Source organism: Diadema antillarum, unplaced genomic scaffold (genome assembly GCF_040938485.1).
Source record: "Diadema antillarum isolate AM-2024a unplaced genomic scaffold, OU_Dant_1.0 seq00001259_RagTag, whole genome shotgun sequence".
In the NCBI taxonomy this organism is placed as follows: Eukaryota; Metazoa; Echinodermata; class Echinoidea; order Diadematoida; family Diadematidae; genus Diadema; species Diadema antillarum.
In genome coordinates this window covers 545882-564623 of record NW_027272042.1, presented here as the reverse complement: position 1 = coordinate 564623, position 18742 = coordinate 545882, and the positions used below count along the sequence as shown (strand labels likewise).

The 18742-nt window shown below is 37.5% G+C and overlaps 1 protein-coding gene across 1 annotated transcript in view; it reads left to right on the top strand.

Annotated features, from left to right (window-relative positions):
- LOC139745373 (uncharacterized) overlaps positions 1 to 18742 on the top strand; it is a 30780-nt gene that overhangs the window by 9364 nt on the left and 2674 nt on the right. Inside the window, exons 6-9 of the mRNA XM_071655766.1 lie at positions 1013 to 1181; positions 3266 to 3351; positions 5698 to 5848; positions 15461 to 15571. Coding sequence (XP_071511867.1) covers positions 1013 to 1181; positions 3266 to 3351; positions 5698 to 5848; positions 15461 to 15571 — 517 coding nt within the window. The remainder of the gene's footprint in view (positions 1 to 1012; positions 1182 to 3265; positions 3352 to 5697; positions 5849 to 15460; positions 15572 to 18742) is intronic.

Sequence of the window (18742 nt, the reverse complement as noted above, 5' to 3'; positions counted from 1 at the left end):
GTGAATGAGCTTTAGGGGAGGCAAATAAGAAATGGAGATAATTCAAATTGTGAAATGAACACAATTTAAATCCCAGGTTTATGATATCTATGATTAAAGGGAAATGTATAATGTGATTTAAGAGGTTGCTTACAGAAGTCAAGATCCACATTTCTCAATCCTTTTTTACCCCAAGACCCACTTAAGTGCATATATGAATATTAATGTGGAAATTGCTACAGGTGTGTAGATTAAATGCAAATTGTTTTTATTTAATTTTTGGTCAACATCATAGCCCACCTGTGAGAGCTTCGCTGCAAACTAATACGTGGGCCATGACCCGCTTGTTGAGAAGCACAGGACAAGATAATACAAGCAAACAAAAACTCTCTGATGTCACGTAATGTTAAGTTTGACACAGTACATGTATGTACATGTTAGGTGACAAACAGTCTGAATCCCTTCATAGTGGTTAACCTCACCAATTTCTGTACTTTCGGGAGGGTAGGAAAAATGGTACTCGACAGACGACTAAAAGATTTGATGAACAGAATGTGCTCAAATCTGCATATATATATACACACACAAGTACACTGTACAACTACTGCTTGTCACCTCGTCAAGGGCGCGTGGAAAGCTCCCATTGATAGAAGACTTTGATGTGAGTGATTTGAGCTTGACCCGTTGAGGACAAACTGATTTTGCCATAGCATGCATTTCCCATAGACACCCGCCCAAGTACTTTAAAGGGTTAACAGCAACACTAAAGTTTGGTGCAGTCCAAACCATTTTTCAGGTTATCTTGCATGCGGTGATGTTCATATCCCTACCTTCATGAGAATATTAAATAAACGTAAAGTGACCAATATTGCAAATGAAGATTAATGGATATAAAGGCTTTATACTGAAATAATTTGTTGGTCTCTCTCTCTCTCTCTCTCTCTCTCTCTCTTTGTGTCTTTCACACACATACACACTTTCTTCCTACACACATACACACTTTCTTCCTACACACACACACACACACACACAGAAACGTAACTACACAGCTGTACGACTGGACTCTGATTTGGAGTCCACATCAGTTCTAGCAAGTGTCTGCAACACAGAGTACTGCGTGAGGATGAAGACAATTACACACATCATTGTAGACGAAGAGGGACCGTGGTCCAAACGAATTTGTGTCAGAACTCCCCCTACTGGTAAGTCTGTATGATGAGTACTAAATCTCAAGCATGGAGATGTACATCTGTAGCTAGGGCAAGTATTGTTATTTGCCTTCAGCGAATTACCATCACACTCTGTTAGAGTCTTAACCCTAACTAGGCCGGGCTATTTAGGTAGTTGATAGAGCCGGGGTGGCCTCCCAGGCCCCCCCTCCAGATCTCGGCCGTTGACCGCGCGATCGCGACGAAAATTGGCACACACATTGCCTATGATGTAATCTAAAATACCATGAAGTTAAATTTTCAAAAAATTTTCATTTATACTAAATTATGCTAATTTATGCATAATGATGCATGAAATCAGACTATTTGGTATAAATCACAAAATAAAGCTCAAAACAGGCACATTTTTTGTGTAAATATCCTTTTTAGTGTCCTGAGCAAATGTAATAAAAAAAAATTGTGATATCAGAAAAAATTCTTAAGTATTTTATTGTTTTTTTAAATTTCTTATGTATTTCTTTGTTTTTTTACTTTATGTTTTTCATTGTTTTTTCGGTGGGATTTGTCCGCGACATCTTTCCGAACAAGAAAATATGTTATTCATTGATTTTAATCAATAAAATACCAAAATAATCGTGCTTTTATGAAATTTGCCTGTAAGCACAGTTTGCATTGAAATTGTACACGAATTCACGTTTTTGAGCAATTTTTGGTCTGACATGCATGTACATATTTATGCGTAACTTCGGAACCGCGAGCCCGGGCGTCGCAAATTTGGTGTCAAAAGATGCGGGAGACTCGAAAGAAAAAAGTCATGAAACGGCGCGGTGATAGCTTTTTGCGATTGCGATACATCGCGCGAAACGTCGAGGGGGGGCCTCGGAGGCCCCCCCCCCCCCGGCCTAGTTAGGGTTAACAAGGACGATTGTACTTGAATACATACATCGTAATCCTCATTAGAGTGAGGTTATGTTTGGTATTAATAGTCTGATATATTTTCGCCCTGATACAATTACATAGTGTATATTCATGTTGAGAAATAATGAAATGAAATTAAACAATAAATGACAATTCGGTGTACCATCAATGTGCTATTGCCTAGAGCTCCCAGCCAACCCTATTTCATATACATTATGGGATGGCTGGCTAGCAAAATTAGCTATCTTTAATCACTGTAATCTGTTGATTTGTACTTAAAAATTGTTGTGTTCAATTTGTTAACACATTCAAAGTGATTGCATAAGTTCTATTTGCATTATGGAATTAGAAATAGAAAGACGTTACATGATTAACACCACTCATTGGCAGCTAGCAGAGAGCAGCAAGTTGGCAAATAAACTCCTTCAGTTCATTGGGCAAGATGTTGGCATAAATTAACTAGGTTTGATATTACGCTGATGGCGACAAGTGGGTTAAGTGCTGACATGGCTTTATATCTATGGACAATGCACTGTAATTGAGAGTCTGTACTCGACTTTGCTTACCCAAAGCTGCTGCACCCACATACATTTATACTGGCATCTATTTATAAAGCCCTTGTGTGCTTTGAGAGCGGATTGGCACAGAAAACCTCATAGCCTTGTACACACTGTCCAAAGTACCTGGCAGAGAAAGGGGTAAAATATGCTCCTCTTTTTTAAATTGAAGCTTTCAGCAAAGAAAGAGCAGAATATGAGTGCTAAATGAATTATATCCACCTTGTCAATTTTATAAGAATGGTATATATAAAGTCTTGTGCAATTGATGGTAAAATGTTGTGAGTATAATGTGTAAATTTGGAAGAAGCAGGGGTGACTTTATGGATAACACCAAGGACTCTGAATCCTGAGATTCCAGGATCAAGTCTCATGGTGGCAGCCCAAGTTGTGCCCCCAGACATTCAAGGGAAACATGATTATCATCTTTCAATTTTAGAACCTCCAGTACATTTTGCTCCTAAGGACTCGATGTTATCATTATTTGTCCAAGGTTTCAACCATCTGATTTAATTTAGTTAAAAGAAAAAACAAATCTCTCTTGCATGTAATAATATTGTGTACTATTTCTTATCGTGTTCCTTTTATTTTTTGTTTTTATTTGTGATTCATGCCAATACTTTGGAATGTGTTATCTTGCAGTGCCCAATGTTGTAACGACCCACGAAAACTATACAGACGAGATTGTGAAGGGCAAGGAGTTGAGACATGTCAACGTGACGTGGAATGTAAGACCCAGTTCTGATTCTATTCATTTGTTAGGTTTAGGTCATTTCAAAATTAACCTGTTCCGTACTAAATTCTGAAATCCCCATGAACTTAAAACGCAGGCCACCAGGGGTGATATTCTGAAAATTTAAAGTTTTAGTTTCTTCCTAAGTGTTTCCTATAAAGTCAGAAACTTAAGAAGTGCCCAGGAAAGACGGAATTGGTATTCTGAAATTTCTGCCTAGGAACTTCTTAATACAAATTAGGCCATCCTTATCCCCACCCATATCCTTCCTTTAAGCCAGTACGAAATGCCGTATCTTAAGAAACCAACCGCTGACAATCGCGTATTACCGTGATGTAGGGTTAAATACACATGTGTGCAGCATGTCCCCTTTCTGATGCCCATTTCGCGCATCAAAGTAAATGTTGCGCTCAATGAATGACAGCATCTGTCACGTTATTTTGCAGCTTATTGCTATATCTTAACATGATACTTAGGACAGGGGTGGGGCGTTCCTAAATATCTTCCTAAAATTCTTTCCGAAGTGCACTCTGGAATACCAACCTCTTCCTAAGTGTAAAATTTGCATATCTCATCCTCATTTGCATATCTTCGTAAGTTTCTTCCTAAATTTTAGAAAAACTTAGAAAGAAACTTAGGAAGATTTTCAGAATACCACTTACAAAAAAATACTGACTTAGGAAGAAAATTATTCCCAGGAACGATTTCAGAATACCACTTACAAAAAAATACTGACTTAGGAAGAAAATTCTTCCCAGGAACGATTTCAGAATACCACCCCATGTTGCGGTATGGAATGGGTTAAGCATCGTTGAAGACAAAACAAAGACAAAGATTAACCCTAACCAGGCCGGGCTTTTTTGGGTGTTCTGTGGCCGGGGAGGGGTTGATTCAACCCCCCCCCCCCCCCCCCCCCCGAGATCTCGGCCGTGGCTCGCGCAATCACCATGAAAATTGGCACATACATTACCTGTTGCGTAATCTACCAAACTATTCAAAAAAAAAATGGAAATTTTCCTCATAATGATTAATTATGTTAATATATGCGTAAAATAATACTTTTTGCTCTAAATCAGAAATTAAAGCTCCTAGAATCCTAATTTTTGGTGATAACATTCTTTGTAGCATTCCTAACAATGTACATGAAGAAAAAATCTGGTATCAAAATCAATTTCTTATGTATTTTATTGTTTTATGAATTTCTTATGTATTTCTTTGTTTTTTCGACCTTTTGTTTTATCATTTTTTTTTCTCAAAATTTATGACAGAACCTATTTCAAGCATAATTATGCTAAAATTAATTAGTTTCGGCCTCTGAAAGTGAAAATAATCATATCTTTATGAATAAGAAGAGAAAACTCCATTTGCATAGACTTTATACACAAAATCACGTTTTTGAGCCATTTTCGGTCTGACAGGCATGTATAAAAGGTCGCGCAGCGTCGTAACGGTATGCGCGATTTTCACGAAAATGGTGTCAAAAGATGCGCAAGACTTGAAAGTAAAAAGTCAGCGAACGGCGCGGTCAAAAAATTTTGCGCGGCGGAGTAGTCGCAAAAAATGTCGAGGGGGGGGGTTGATTCAACCCCCCCCCCCCCCCCCCCCCCGGCCTTTTTAGGGTTAAGTTTGATCAGGTTACTGAAATCAATTTGAAATGTTTGTATTAAATGCAATGCTTAATCATATCAGCTCTAACTTTGTTGTGCTCATCATGTATCCATACAGGCATCATTGCCAAGACTTGTAGGTGATGATGATAATGCAAAATTGAATTTTTATCAATTAGTGAATATGGAAAAGGGGAAATAATTCTATTAATGAATATTCCACATTTATTTCACATTTTAGTTTGTAATTCAGTACATTTTGTTTTCATTAGTCAATACAAGAGCAAACCAATTGAAAGAAAAAAAAATATCAAAACAAATTTCAGTTTCAGTTTCGTTTATTCATTCCAATAAAAAATCTGTGGTTACAAAACACACAAAACAATCAATCGAAAATTGACATAATACAGACAAACAAAGTTCAAGTTTACTTATTTGCCAAAAATCAAACAATTCATGGAAATGAAAAAGAGAACTAGAGAAAGGCCTTGCGGCCTTGTATGAAATAAGTTCCCTCAGGTATGTAGAGTACTAGATTATGGAGGCACACTGAGTGTTTTACAGTTTCGAGACAAGAACAGAACAAAAACAACAAATGTGGTACTTTTTCCTCTTTTTTAGGGGGGGGGGCTTAGTCATAGCAGAGTGGTTAATTTGATATCTGACCAAAATATTCAATGATCTGCCGTACAAAATGAAACTATAACCCTGATTCTTCATCCTTCATTGACTAGGTCACGGAGAACAAAAATATGCCATACCAAGGACTGAGCGGCTTCCGTCTGCAGATAGTTTCCTCAAGGTCCAACCACACGGCCTTCCTGAACCTTTCTGAGCAGTTTGCAACGAGCCTCGTCCACAACAAATTTAGCATGACGTTGCCAGGTAAAGTCCAGCTGACTTAAATGAGTAGAACATCTCAATGGCAAACCTAATGGTAGATGTACATACACTGTGATTGAGAAAAATGCTGTAATGCAGAAGATGAAAGAGTGCATTTATAGCCACCAACAAATCAGAGTTATCCAAGTTCCCATGGAATGAAGCAAAAAAATATTCATTCATTTATTTACATATGAAATTCATCTATTCATTTATTCATGGTTTTCCATTTCCAACAGAAACATGTGAATCAAAATCAAAAATGATTAACGTTGTAATGTACAATAAACAAAAACTTAAAAGCTTGTAAATAATTCTGAGTATATTTTTCCAGATTACCATATCCATTGCTTCTTTTTTGTTGTGTGCTTCTCTTTTGGTTGTAAATAAAGTCTTTCTTATATTGAATCATATAATTTTGTGAGAGTGAATTCAGAAAGGAACGCGTGAGATATCGGTGCACCTTACATGTGAGCATGTTGGTGTACAGTGTAGGTGATATGTCACACACATTTATGTAGTCAAGCTTTGCACAATCCATGCACTGTTCAGGTTTGAATTAAACCTTTGTGGATTCCAGCTTTTGTGTTCTGTTTTCACTTCAGAGAGAAAAACAACATCAAAGCCGGGAATAGTCTTTGATAGGTTTTTGCACCAATCTGACGTACATTCTACATACACTTAACCCATTGAGGATGGACTGATTTTGTTACAACACACATTTTCCCATAAACACCTGCCCGAGTATTCTCGGGACTCGTCCTGAAAGGGTTAATTTCTTATACTTACTTTAAAAGAGTAGACCTTGCAATAAGCAGCCTAAATATACATGTACTCTCTAAAAAATTTCGAGTGAATGATTCACTCCTCGGAAGGAGTGAATAAAATTTCACTCAATTAAGAGTGACTTTCACTCGTTGTCGAGTGAATTTCACTCTTGTAACTAGTGAAATTTGTGTGAAACCCATTCGCCGAGTGAATTCCGAGTGAAAATTAAGCCGAGTGAATTCCGAGTGAATACATAATTAAACGCATTTGGCTAGGCCAATAGAAATTGAGAATTCCCCTGTCATGTGTTTACTCTAAGCCAATCACCAGCCGCAATTTCCCCTGGCTTGGGCGCGGGCAGGTTTACCTGAAGAGCGACGCGTCGCCTGTGCGTGGACTGTGACACTGTGTGCAATTGCGTGCTGTGTGCTAGCTGTGCGTGTATTATGCATAGGATCACAGATTTACGTGCGTGTAAGTGCAATCGTGAGAATCTGAGCCTGGATGTCGTGATGGACGGGAGAAAATGTCTGTCTTCAAATTGAGTGGGGCGGAGATATTATTCACATTTTTGAAGGTAAGCAAACCATAGATCGATCTAATTATATACCTCTCCGTAAACGACCATTTATGTAAGTTACCTTTAGGGTTCTATACGAATAACCCCAGGCCCGTACTGGCGCTCCTTCGAACAATTAATGTACAATGGTTTGTACACAGTTAGCTATATGGGGCTGGTCATACCATAGAACACCTTACGAACAGCTAGAATCCGAGGCCGAAACTCAGCTGATGGTACACGCTAGGTGTTGGGATCTAATAATACATTGAGTCTTTAGACAACACTTTAATTAAAACTGAAATAAAAATAAAAACTGAACTGAACTGAACTGAATTGTACACGTTGGGATCTAGGGCTTGAACTATTAAAAAAAAACAACAAACAAATGAGTGATGAATGAAACGTTGGTCGTTAGTCATTGAATTGACATTCGTAAGCATATCATCACACAGAGATTACTGTGGTCGAGTGTAGAGATCGAACTTATACTATAGGGTCCTGTTACTAAGCTGTGCTAATTAAAGCAATACATTAGAAGCGCCTAGCGCCAGACACGTACATTGCTATTGTTGAGTTGACAGCCGAATCACTGACACTGGTCTGTGTTGCCAGATGAGATGGTGATCTCGATCAGTACGGTAATAAAGAATGGTGAAATTTGGTGAGTTATGATTATTGTTCATTATATACACTGTATGTAGGCCCTAGTAAAAAGGACTTTTATTTGCCGCTACATTTGAGCATCCAAACAGCTGGGAGAATACCACGTACACTAGCTCCCACGTAATGTGTCGTGATCATCTACTACTGTACTAGGTAAGAAGTATGATGCGTGTACTGTTCGTGTTTAGTGTTGGTCCACGGTGACATCACACTTCTAGCTGAAGATCAGCGTGCTCACACATCATGGAGATCGATCCCCCTTGTAGCAGACGATGACTGGTACTATTTTCAACATTGTTTTTTATGAAAGTTACAGGTGACCTTAGGTATTGAAATTTGGCAGAGATCATCTTTGGGTCTTTAATTCTAACATTAAATATGCTGATGTAGCTAAAAAGTAATTAGGCCTACTAGCTTTTGTATTGGTGCTCACTTAGTATTTGTGTGGACAAAACAACTGCATATTGTCTTGTGGAAATGAGTTCTAAATCCATTTCTGAACCTTGTGTTTTCATACTTTCCTCCAGATATTAAAGGACGTAGACATGACAGCTCTTCGGGAGTGATTTTAAAGGAACTCGGTGTAGGGGTCATCATTTGGAGAACAAAGACAGATATTGATAGCTGTACAGTCTCTGTCACACGAAGAGGGTGCAGATCACCAGATTGCAAAGTACCAGATGTGGTCATACAACGACTAGCCATTGAATTCAGGGTTGACGAATGCTGGAAACACCGGGCCAACATCAGCGACGGAGCCTCTGAGATATGGACTTCCATTGCATTAACCCTGCTGTAAGCTATTCTGTTGTTTTCCACAATGATTAATGAAGGGAGACTAGTTTGAAATTGATTTATATTTATTTTACATTCTAGAGTCTTAGTAATTACATAAGAGGCTACATTAAGAGACTGAATGCTTGGTTGGTTTTATTTTGTTTGAAGAAATGATTTTCAAGATACTTCATGGAGCAGTTTTGGAGCTGTCCTTCCCTCTGACAATGAATGTCTTGACAGGTTAGTACTTGTATTTACAGTGTAAGAAAAATGTGTACCGTGTACTTGCCGTATCGACAGAAGTGAAAACCATATTATGGTCAGTCTTGAGTTGTGTAAGTAGAGCTGTTGCTTATGTCAAATATGTATGTTAAATGATTTTGCTCTTCAAGTTTATAATGTAAACTGGAGGAACCTACTATCCTCATGCCATTTGTATTATTCATAAAACCATTAAATTTTACTTATTTGCCCAGGAATTCAACACACACATCACTTCAAGGGGGAAGAGATACTTCAAAAGCTGAGGGAAGGAGGTCTGACTGTTCCGAGGAGACATCTGCACATCGAGATCATTGCAGCATATTTGTTGTTGAAAATGGAAGCAGAAAACTGTACAGTGTAAGTTCAATTATTTAAAATATTATTATTATTCATATATCATTATTATAATTTGAAAATTGGTCTGGAATACCAGTTTCCCATTGTCATGTCTTGTACTACAATGTACATTTCCATCCAATATATAACCATGTAATTTGCCTGTGCATTTGTTTTGTTTTGTTTTTTTTGGTCTTCCCAAGTATAGAGAAAAGCAGACTAAAATTTGCTCCCCCCCAAAAAAAAAAAAAAATAGAAATAAAAAAATAAAAAAAGGAAAGAAAGTAGAAGGGACCAGTAAGTATAACATTGTTAATGAAGTGATGGTTATAGATTTAAAAATAAAGACTGGTATACTTGTATGAAACATGTAAACAGAGTGTACGTACAAGACTCCACGCTGACTTATTTTCGTGGTAGCCCCATCGGGCCACATGTATATTGATTTGATAATAGTCCTAATACTTATGATTTAATCATCACAATGATTAATAAAAAAGTGGGAGTTGATGTGCCATGAAGTTCAATGGATAATCACATCTTGTATAAATTTTTTCTGCTAACTGTGCACATTCACACTTAACCTATCTGCATGAAATTGTCATATGTATTAACTGATATCTAGTTAAGTAGCAATAAATGTATTTGAAACAGTGGTACTGAATAGCAATAGAAATTAATGCCAAGAAAAAAAAAACATAAAACTAGTTCAGCCCCTTAAAAGATTAAAATGAGGGCCACATTTTTGATGTTTGCGTCGTAGAATATGATTAACATTTTTCTTGCTTTCTTTTTAAATTCAGATACCAAGTAGTGAGCAAAGGATGTTGGAGCCAAGGCAGTTGCGATGCAGTACCCCACTTTGTGAGACACCACACAAGGTGCAAAAGGACATGTAAGTTTATACTCGTAAGTTTATGTGATCTACAACTTTTTTTAGCCCTCTTTAGCAGAAAGATTAAGTGACATACATGGTATCTTATTCATCTAGCTTCCAAAAACTTCAACATTTTCAACTTTTCTCAAGAGCTAGTGGACAGAATTAAGCAACCAAACGAGGAGTTGATCATCCTTGTTTAGTTAGGGGGCAAGGACCCAAAGTTTTTCAGATTATGGGCATGACCCCCCCCCCCCCAAAAAAAAAAAAAAAAAAAAAATGGCCTTTACAGGGAAATTGCATGTATTTCTTAATTAACTCATTGTGCAAATATACAGGCAATGTGGGGATTGTGATGTACCTTCTCATAGATGTCTAATAAAGTTGTGTGCAGATTGGCCTGATTCCATGACTTAGGTTCAATGAACGTTAACTTCAACGTAACGTAATGTAACTTAAGTTCCAATATGCCAGTTGCGCCGTTCATTTATAATAAACCTATTCTCGTTTTCTTCCATAAGAATGCCACTACATGTATTTCTACTGCTATCAGATCTTCATCAGTTATAGTCAACTCTGTGCCAAAGTAAAATTTTTTGAGACTCAAGAAAAAGCTTTGACTTACAATGCATTTTTATATTTCAGGAGTATACCTTTATGGCAAGGATCATGGATTCATTGAGTATCGTTTGAAGACCTTGAGGAGCTATGACACCACACATCACCTCAGGCAGAGAGAGAGAGAGAGAGTAGTTGCAGCTCCCACCAAGCCCCTGACCGAGCACCATTCCAACGTTAGATTAGAAGCCCAATGAGAAGAGACAGCTACCATCGGTGTATAGGTCTAAATACCCTTGCCTTTTCCTCTTTTGAGATACAGCATATGCTCCTCTGACGTTGGAACTTACATTCTTGTTGAAGAGTCAGCCTCATCAGGCTCAGCGGTAGTTTAGCATGAAGCTGTTACCAGGATGTACTGCAGCACTTCAACATTAAAAGTAGAACAGGGCTCGCCGATGAAAAGAGTTTGTTGCATAGAATGTGTGATTGTTAATGTTTTAAATTGTTGATTGTGGTATATACTAGTAACTGGAAATAGTTTTGACTTATATAGTCAAAAAAATCTCCTCTTCATGGCCACATGTTAATCAATACATTCATCTGTGAGGTGTTCCAAGCATATCAAAGAATGTTTGGCCACACACAGCTTGGCATTCCGCATGATACGAATCTGGCTGTGCTCATGATTAAGCACCCCCTTCTCTCCAGGCAATTCTGACTTGCTTTAATAAAACCTTTTTATAGTCTAATATTCAAGAGAGAAAACTGTTGACAGACACTCGTATGTAATTTTTTTTCTTTCCCTCATTTTTTTTTTTTTTTTTTTGGGGGGGGATGCTACAAATAGCAGCTAAATAGTAGAATCTTCCAATGGTCATCCATGCTCTTGGGATGAAGATCATGTCTCCATGGTGTGATTAATTTACCACATACCTTTCTCCCCCTTTGATTAGCATTGATGCAGTACAATATGCATGTGCTCAAATTTATTGCATCCATCTTCTTTGGAGTAGGGGTAAAAATCTTTAAAAAAAATAAAACAAAATTGATGGGAATCATTGATCCCTAGGGTTACGGGACCCAGAGTTATTTTGTACATTTTCACCTTTATGTAATTGATGTACTGTACTTTGAAAAACTTGTGGGTAGAAGCTCAATTGGTTCAACTTCTTTTTCCACGAAACATCTGCAGCCCATCATTGATAAATCCACGGCATTAGAGTAGATGGAGTTAAATAGATAAGTTCACTAATTTGCCAAGTCAAACTTATGGATAATTCTTCCCTTGATCTCGTAACAAATTATTAAGATAACCTGCAACTGACAATCATATTTTGATATAGAGTGTTAGCAGTGATGTCACAATTGCCCACCATAAGGCTGCGTTCACATAGAAGTATACTATTTGGGTATTTGGGGCTCGTTTTCGAGGGCACGCGAATAGCTTGAATCGAACGATAGGATTTCCTAACACCGGTTCACATAAGAGGGCACTATTTGAATGTACCAAATAGCATAGAATAGTATAGCAAAGTGGGAAATGAGCTTGTTCGATTTTCTTGCAGTGTATACCGTCTCTCGTTTATGAAATAATGACAATTTTGGTCTGGATTTGCCCTTTAGCAAAAATAAGCATGTAGACTGACATTCTGATGCAGTTTAGAAATTGTTAATAAGATTTGGTGGGATGTAGGAGGAAGAAATCCTCACTGCATGGGATGGCGAGTTGACGGTGCGGGTGATGGTGTACTGGGTGCCCGAATAGCGAATACCGTATACCGTATACTTCTATGTGAACGCAGCCTAATGAAGTCAATTGCCTAAACCGACTAGAAATCAAGACTGCATACAAAAGCTGCAGCAATGTTTACTTCAGGGAAACCTAAGGCAAAAGAACACCTTTGTTAGAGAGGCATGCATGAATGAATATTGATCGCCTTTGCTATGGAAGCCACCATTATGGTGGCCAACATGACGTCACATGAAATCACTCTATAAGAAATTCAGTTTGCATGCATTAGTTGTTGCTACATCTGGCAAAAGGATTACAAGTGTTCAATATTGTACAATGATGCCTTATTTAGGTGAAGAAGATCAATGATATGATACATGTTGTGTCAACTGTATTGATTGCAATTCTTTTTCCATAAATAGTAGGCCCGGTTGAGGGGGGGGGGGGGGGGCTACGAGCCCTCCTCCCCTTTGACATTCCATGCCAAATTTCATGAAGGCATGATTATTTTGGGGGGTTATTGATTGTAATCAATAACATAAATATTTTCATGCTGGACGTGTTGCTGACAAATTTCATTGAAAAGGCAATGAAAAACACAAAGTAAGAAACAAAGAAATACATGAGTAAATAGAAAAAAATAGATACTTCAGAATTTTTTGATGGCACAGTTTTTATCTTTCATTTGCTATGGACACTAGAAAGAATATTTACACAAAGAACAAAAAATGTGCCTTTTTGGAACTTTATTTATGGCAAATGGTCTGATTTCATGCTCAAATTAGCATAATTTAGCCAAGTGACTTTGTTGTTGTTGAAAATCAACATTACCGTTTTATAGATTATGTCACAGGCAATTTGTGTGTGGATTTTGTAATGATCGCACGGTTGATGGCCGAGGTCTGGGGGGTTCCAGGGAGGCCCCCCTCTGGCTCTATCATCTACATAAATACCCCACCTAAAGCCTACTTAAAGTCAAGACCATGCTTCTCTGATCGAGTATGTTTAGGTATTTGTACAATGTACTTGTAGAGCATCACTGTGTTACATGACAGAGGATCCAAACTTGATTAACCATGCAGTATTGAAAATTTCTGTATTTTTGTCAATTTTTCGAAGCAATCACAATTCCTACTACATGTGTAATTGTTTTTGTATCATAATATAGATAATGGTGACTATACTTTGCAAGTCTTTTGTAGCTTATCATTGAACATGCAATAATTACATTCACTTGTAGTCGAAAATTAAACATGTTCAGGAAGGGTACTTGTAAAATTTTTCACTTTTGCACAAACTTTATGAATTTGGCATATTTTCGGGGAAATGTGTGATGTTAATATTTGAAGAGTTTGTTCACAAAAAAACGATATGTCCATTTTTGAAGATTTTGAAGTACGGTCTCTGTCATAAAGTACAAAATAATACCTTTTAAATCATATATTGGTCACTACATATAAAGGTACATTTTTGAAGTTATGATCAAAAGAAGCAAACATTTTCTTATTATTCTCTTTATTTTTCTTGACCTTTAGTCGCAAATATCTCCATTTGGCACATATGGACTTACCAGTTTTTGCAAACAAACTCTCCATTTGTAGAGCTTTGGGAATGACAGCTAGAATAGCATATTTACAGGGATCTTGTGATGATTATGGTGACAGTTGTTCTTAAATGATAAAAATATGTATAATTATTATTGGCTACATAATTCATGGAAAACCAGATACTCAGCACATGAAGACTGTTTGTAATGGTGTACTGCTCTGCAGTTGAAGTTTAGATATTTCAAGAGGTACATTCCTTTTTTTAATTTCAGGTGATCTAGTGGACATCACACATTATTTAATATAGAGAATCAGCTCATTAAAAAAAACCATAACATGCGTAGCATTTAGTATATTATCTTCTTATATCCCCCTCAATGCTACTTAAAGAAAGAATAAATTAATAAGAAAGAATGAAACAACAGCCATTTGGATTACTAGCTTATATTTATTCAGTTTCATGTATTGATCCAGCTCGGGTAGGAATCACTTTCAAAACTGGAACACAAAGTTGGCAATGCACTGGGCTACCAGTGGTGGATCGTTGGCTTCTAAATACATGCATTAATATTAACAAATATCTATATTATGAACGTTGCTTGCTGTTTTTGTTTGTATCGGTTTGATTGGTATTCATTATTCCAAAAATGACTCCAGACCACCTAGATTATTCCCAAATTCATCACCATATTGTCACTTTTTCTTCCAGGGTTGAATAACTAGTGCACTGAGTGCTGTGATCAATGGTGATAGAGATGTGTGCTCATGTGAAGTGTAATTCCGTTTGGGATTGAAAAAAGATTGAAAAAGGATTGAAAAAAGAGTGAAAAAGGAGTGAAAAACCTCCGGAGTTAAAGAAGAGTGAATACAATAGGAGTGAATTGAGAGTGAGAAAGGAGTGAAAAACGACTGACAAAAGAGTGAAATACGTCAGGAGTGAATTTAGAGTGAGAAAGGAGTGAACATCCCACCAAAAACATTTCCGTCTTTTTTCACTCTCTTTTGGAGTGAAATTTCTGTTCACTCGAAATTCACTCCACTTCTAGTGATCCTTGACGTCACTACCAAGGGGAGTGAAAATCGAGTGAAAATTCACTCTTTCTTTTTTAGAGAGTAGCTATAGGCGGAGAACCATTCTCGACTAGCACTTGTGCTAACTTTGGGTTCCCCCTTTAACAACATTACAGTGTATCTTCTGTTTTTCTATTATTATTTTTTCGATTATTTTTTTCAGAACCTCTGTCTATGCATATATGTCTACATTTCATTTTCTTTACCTTTTCAGTGATAAATGTATCACAACGAAACTAAATCTATTATAACACATGTATTCTTATGTATGGTAGATATAAAGTATGTAAAATATATATGCTTGCAAAGCTGTAAGAACCTTGTACAAAATCATTGTATTCTCATAAAAATTTCATGTTATTGTATCTTACACTATGGAATTTCATGTTATCATGTTATCATATTCACATGTATGTTGTTGATAAACTCAACTCAACTCAACTCAACTTACTTTCAGGTCTTTCTGTGAGAGAGAAGTATATAGTCTACCTGACACCTTTCAACGCTGCTGGCTCATCGCGCACAAAGGAATTCGCCATTGCTTCGGTGAAGATGGATCTGCAATATGGTAAATTTGATGACACTTCACAATCCTTTCACTCTTCAGGCTGTAGGCTCTCAGACATGGCAATAATGTACAGGCATTTGTTATGCAAATTCTCGGTACTGGCAGCTCTCTTTCGTCCTACAGAAATTTCATCGTATCCAAACAATAAAGTATGTACAGAGATACAGGTGATAATTTGGGGACCTGAATTTCTCTTCTTCATTGTAACAAGAATTTTGCTATAATCGTGTTCATTATAACAGGAGTGCACTGAATGTCTATTAAATGCATTTTTTCCGGAAAAAGTATGATTCATGTAATTCTTTACTCTGAGATTGAAAATGTATAACAGACACTTCAGTATGTGCATATCTACAGAATTTGTATTGCACTAACACTGTATGCACACATGCAGAATGAGATATGAAAGTGTGGTATAACCACTTTGTCTTTATACACATATTATATAGTTAGATAAAAATATATAGATAAATTTAGATATAGACACAACATTAGATATTGCAGCTGAAGATTTGAGATACTTGATCAAGTGATGAAGTTCATTTGATTTAAATGAGAAGTACAAATGTTTGGTGGGGGTTTTATAATTTTTTTTTTTTCTGAATAGCCAGAGGCACATAACATTTTACCTTTTCCCCCGTATCCGGGCAATTACCCCCAGAGGGCAATTACCCCCCGGCCAAATACTGGTTAGTGTTAAGGTTAGAGTAACGATTAGGGTTAGGGTTAGGTTTAGGGTTAGGAGTTTGGGTTAGGGTTAGGGTTAGGTTCAGGATTAGGATTAGGATTAGGGCCAGGGGAAGGGTGCGGGGTAATTGCCCAGGGGGTAATTGCCCTAGACCCAAAAATTATCTATTATAAAGGACACAGAAGTATTTCTGTAGACAGTGAGTCAAATTGTGATAATAATCTTGGGGAGAACAGATAGATGTACCAACAGACAACTCAACAACAATTTGCTGAGCGCCCTCTGGTGGTGGAGCATACTAATGACTGATAATGATACATGGGGAAAAGGGGTCTAGGGCACAATTTGACTCACTGTCTACAGAAATACTTCTGTGTCCTTTATAATAGATAATTATTTTGATCAGAAAATGAGGTGAACAGATTTGACTCTCGCTAGATTTTGTTCGTCCTCATTACTTGCAGTAATAACGTTGTGAGTACAAGGTCTTGAAATCAAAGGGCAAAGGTCACAGAACTTTTTTCTAGGAATTACATTTTCCTGTCATAACTTCACCTATGCAAGAGAGCTAAAAGTGAAATAGATAAACAAATGTTTAAATTGAAAGGATAGGGAAAAACAGAGGCAAAATCCTTAATATATTATTTCATTTTCATTCTTAAGCAAGAATTTTCAGTTGGATTGTAATTTGGTAACACAGACAAAAATGAGGAAATACTTCTTTTATGCTGAGTACATGTAGGTAAAAGTTTATAATCATTATTGTACACTGGAATAAAAAATAGGTTCAAATTTGAGCCTTTATGCCAGACACAGACCTTTCAGACCTGAAAGGTGCAAAGTTGCACTCGTAAAGGTGCAAAGTTGGACCTTTTTTCTTAGCATGTAGATTGGAATTGAGAGCTGTCAAGATAGTCCAAGTACACGCATCCAGTGAAAGGCCACATTTATTTATCTATCGAGGGGGTGGGGGGATATAGTGATCATATGGAAAGGTTTTTGGCCAAAAGTCTACTAAAATCATTCTACAGCTGAGAGCGCACGCTGCCCGCACACACAGAACGCCAAGGTGCACGCTTTGAATTATTCATGAGCCTACACGGTCTGCCACACACGTCGTGCACACAGCAGTGATACGGACTGGTCCATTGTCGAATATGGGTAAAATGCTGCAGAAACAACATAGGGGCAGTCATAAACATAGCATTATATGGGTTAAATCTACATTGACAACATGAATTACATGCTTTTCATGAAATTGTTTACATTATCTGCTTTTTAACTGACCACACACTCACACACACACACATATACGCACACACTCACTGAGGTATCAATCTTATATTGCTGACAGTCGCTTTCTGGCCATGTGCAGCAACTTCAGTAAATTAATAGCAAAACCCAAGTACACTCTAAAAGATGCACAAATAGAAACTGAAAGCTGATGTAGTGTAGATTCACAATCATGTTGGAATGTTGACCACTGCAAGTTCCACCGGCACTGCACTGCACTGTGCTTCATGCTCCACTCGCGGTTACCTGGGCACGTTCACCCCCATTACACAATGGTGCACTCTGCGTATATGTGCTTGCCGAGAAAGATATGATCATCGAACATCATCGAAGAAGAAAATTCCCGTTTTCTATATCTTCTCAGCAACATATAAAGTCATAACCGGTACAGTAGGTGGTCAGTTAATACAAGGGTTCACCGCTGACTTCAGGAAATTTAGAAATGAGAAATACATATCCAATTTACGTTATAACTCACGGTATATGAAATCATAACTCGTCCAAATGCAGCCACGAATAAACAGTGACGTCATGTTTCATATGATAATGAGCTTCTCTGAGTCGCTGATTGTGATTGGATTGAGGACGGGACCTTCTCAGTTTTTTGCCAATTCCGACAAGACCTACAATCCAATCACAATGAGTTTGACATATATGATAGAGAATTTTTTGGCGCGTAATATGGTAGAAGCCACAGCTTCATGTGCCATTCGGTTGCGGAGATACAGCCTTTCAAATAGGGAGGTATCACTGCATCACACGGCGAATACTTCAGGAAGTGTGTACAATCCTATGGGGCAGTTATTCTGAAGTGAACTCACAAAGCTGTTTTTGAGCAGCCAGTCCGACGTTATTAGAAGTCCATTTATCTTCTAATTTTAGTATTCTACAGAAAAATGTCCTAAGACTAGAAAACCGCTAGCCACAAGTCCACGGACATTACTTACTTTATGATATTTTTCCATTAATGACAGTAAGTCGGGTTTTGCTTGTGCGTCTCCATAGGTTATAACACAGGGCGCGCGCGCGCGTGTTCTGTGTGTATTAAAAGAGACAACCTTTCCATATGGCATCATGGTTGAAGCATTCCAGCTATCCTTCCTACACCGCAAGTAGATTGCATAGGTTTGTGATATGTGTCATGGAAGCCACTGTGTTCATGATATTAGAAAGTGCTGTTCATTATTATA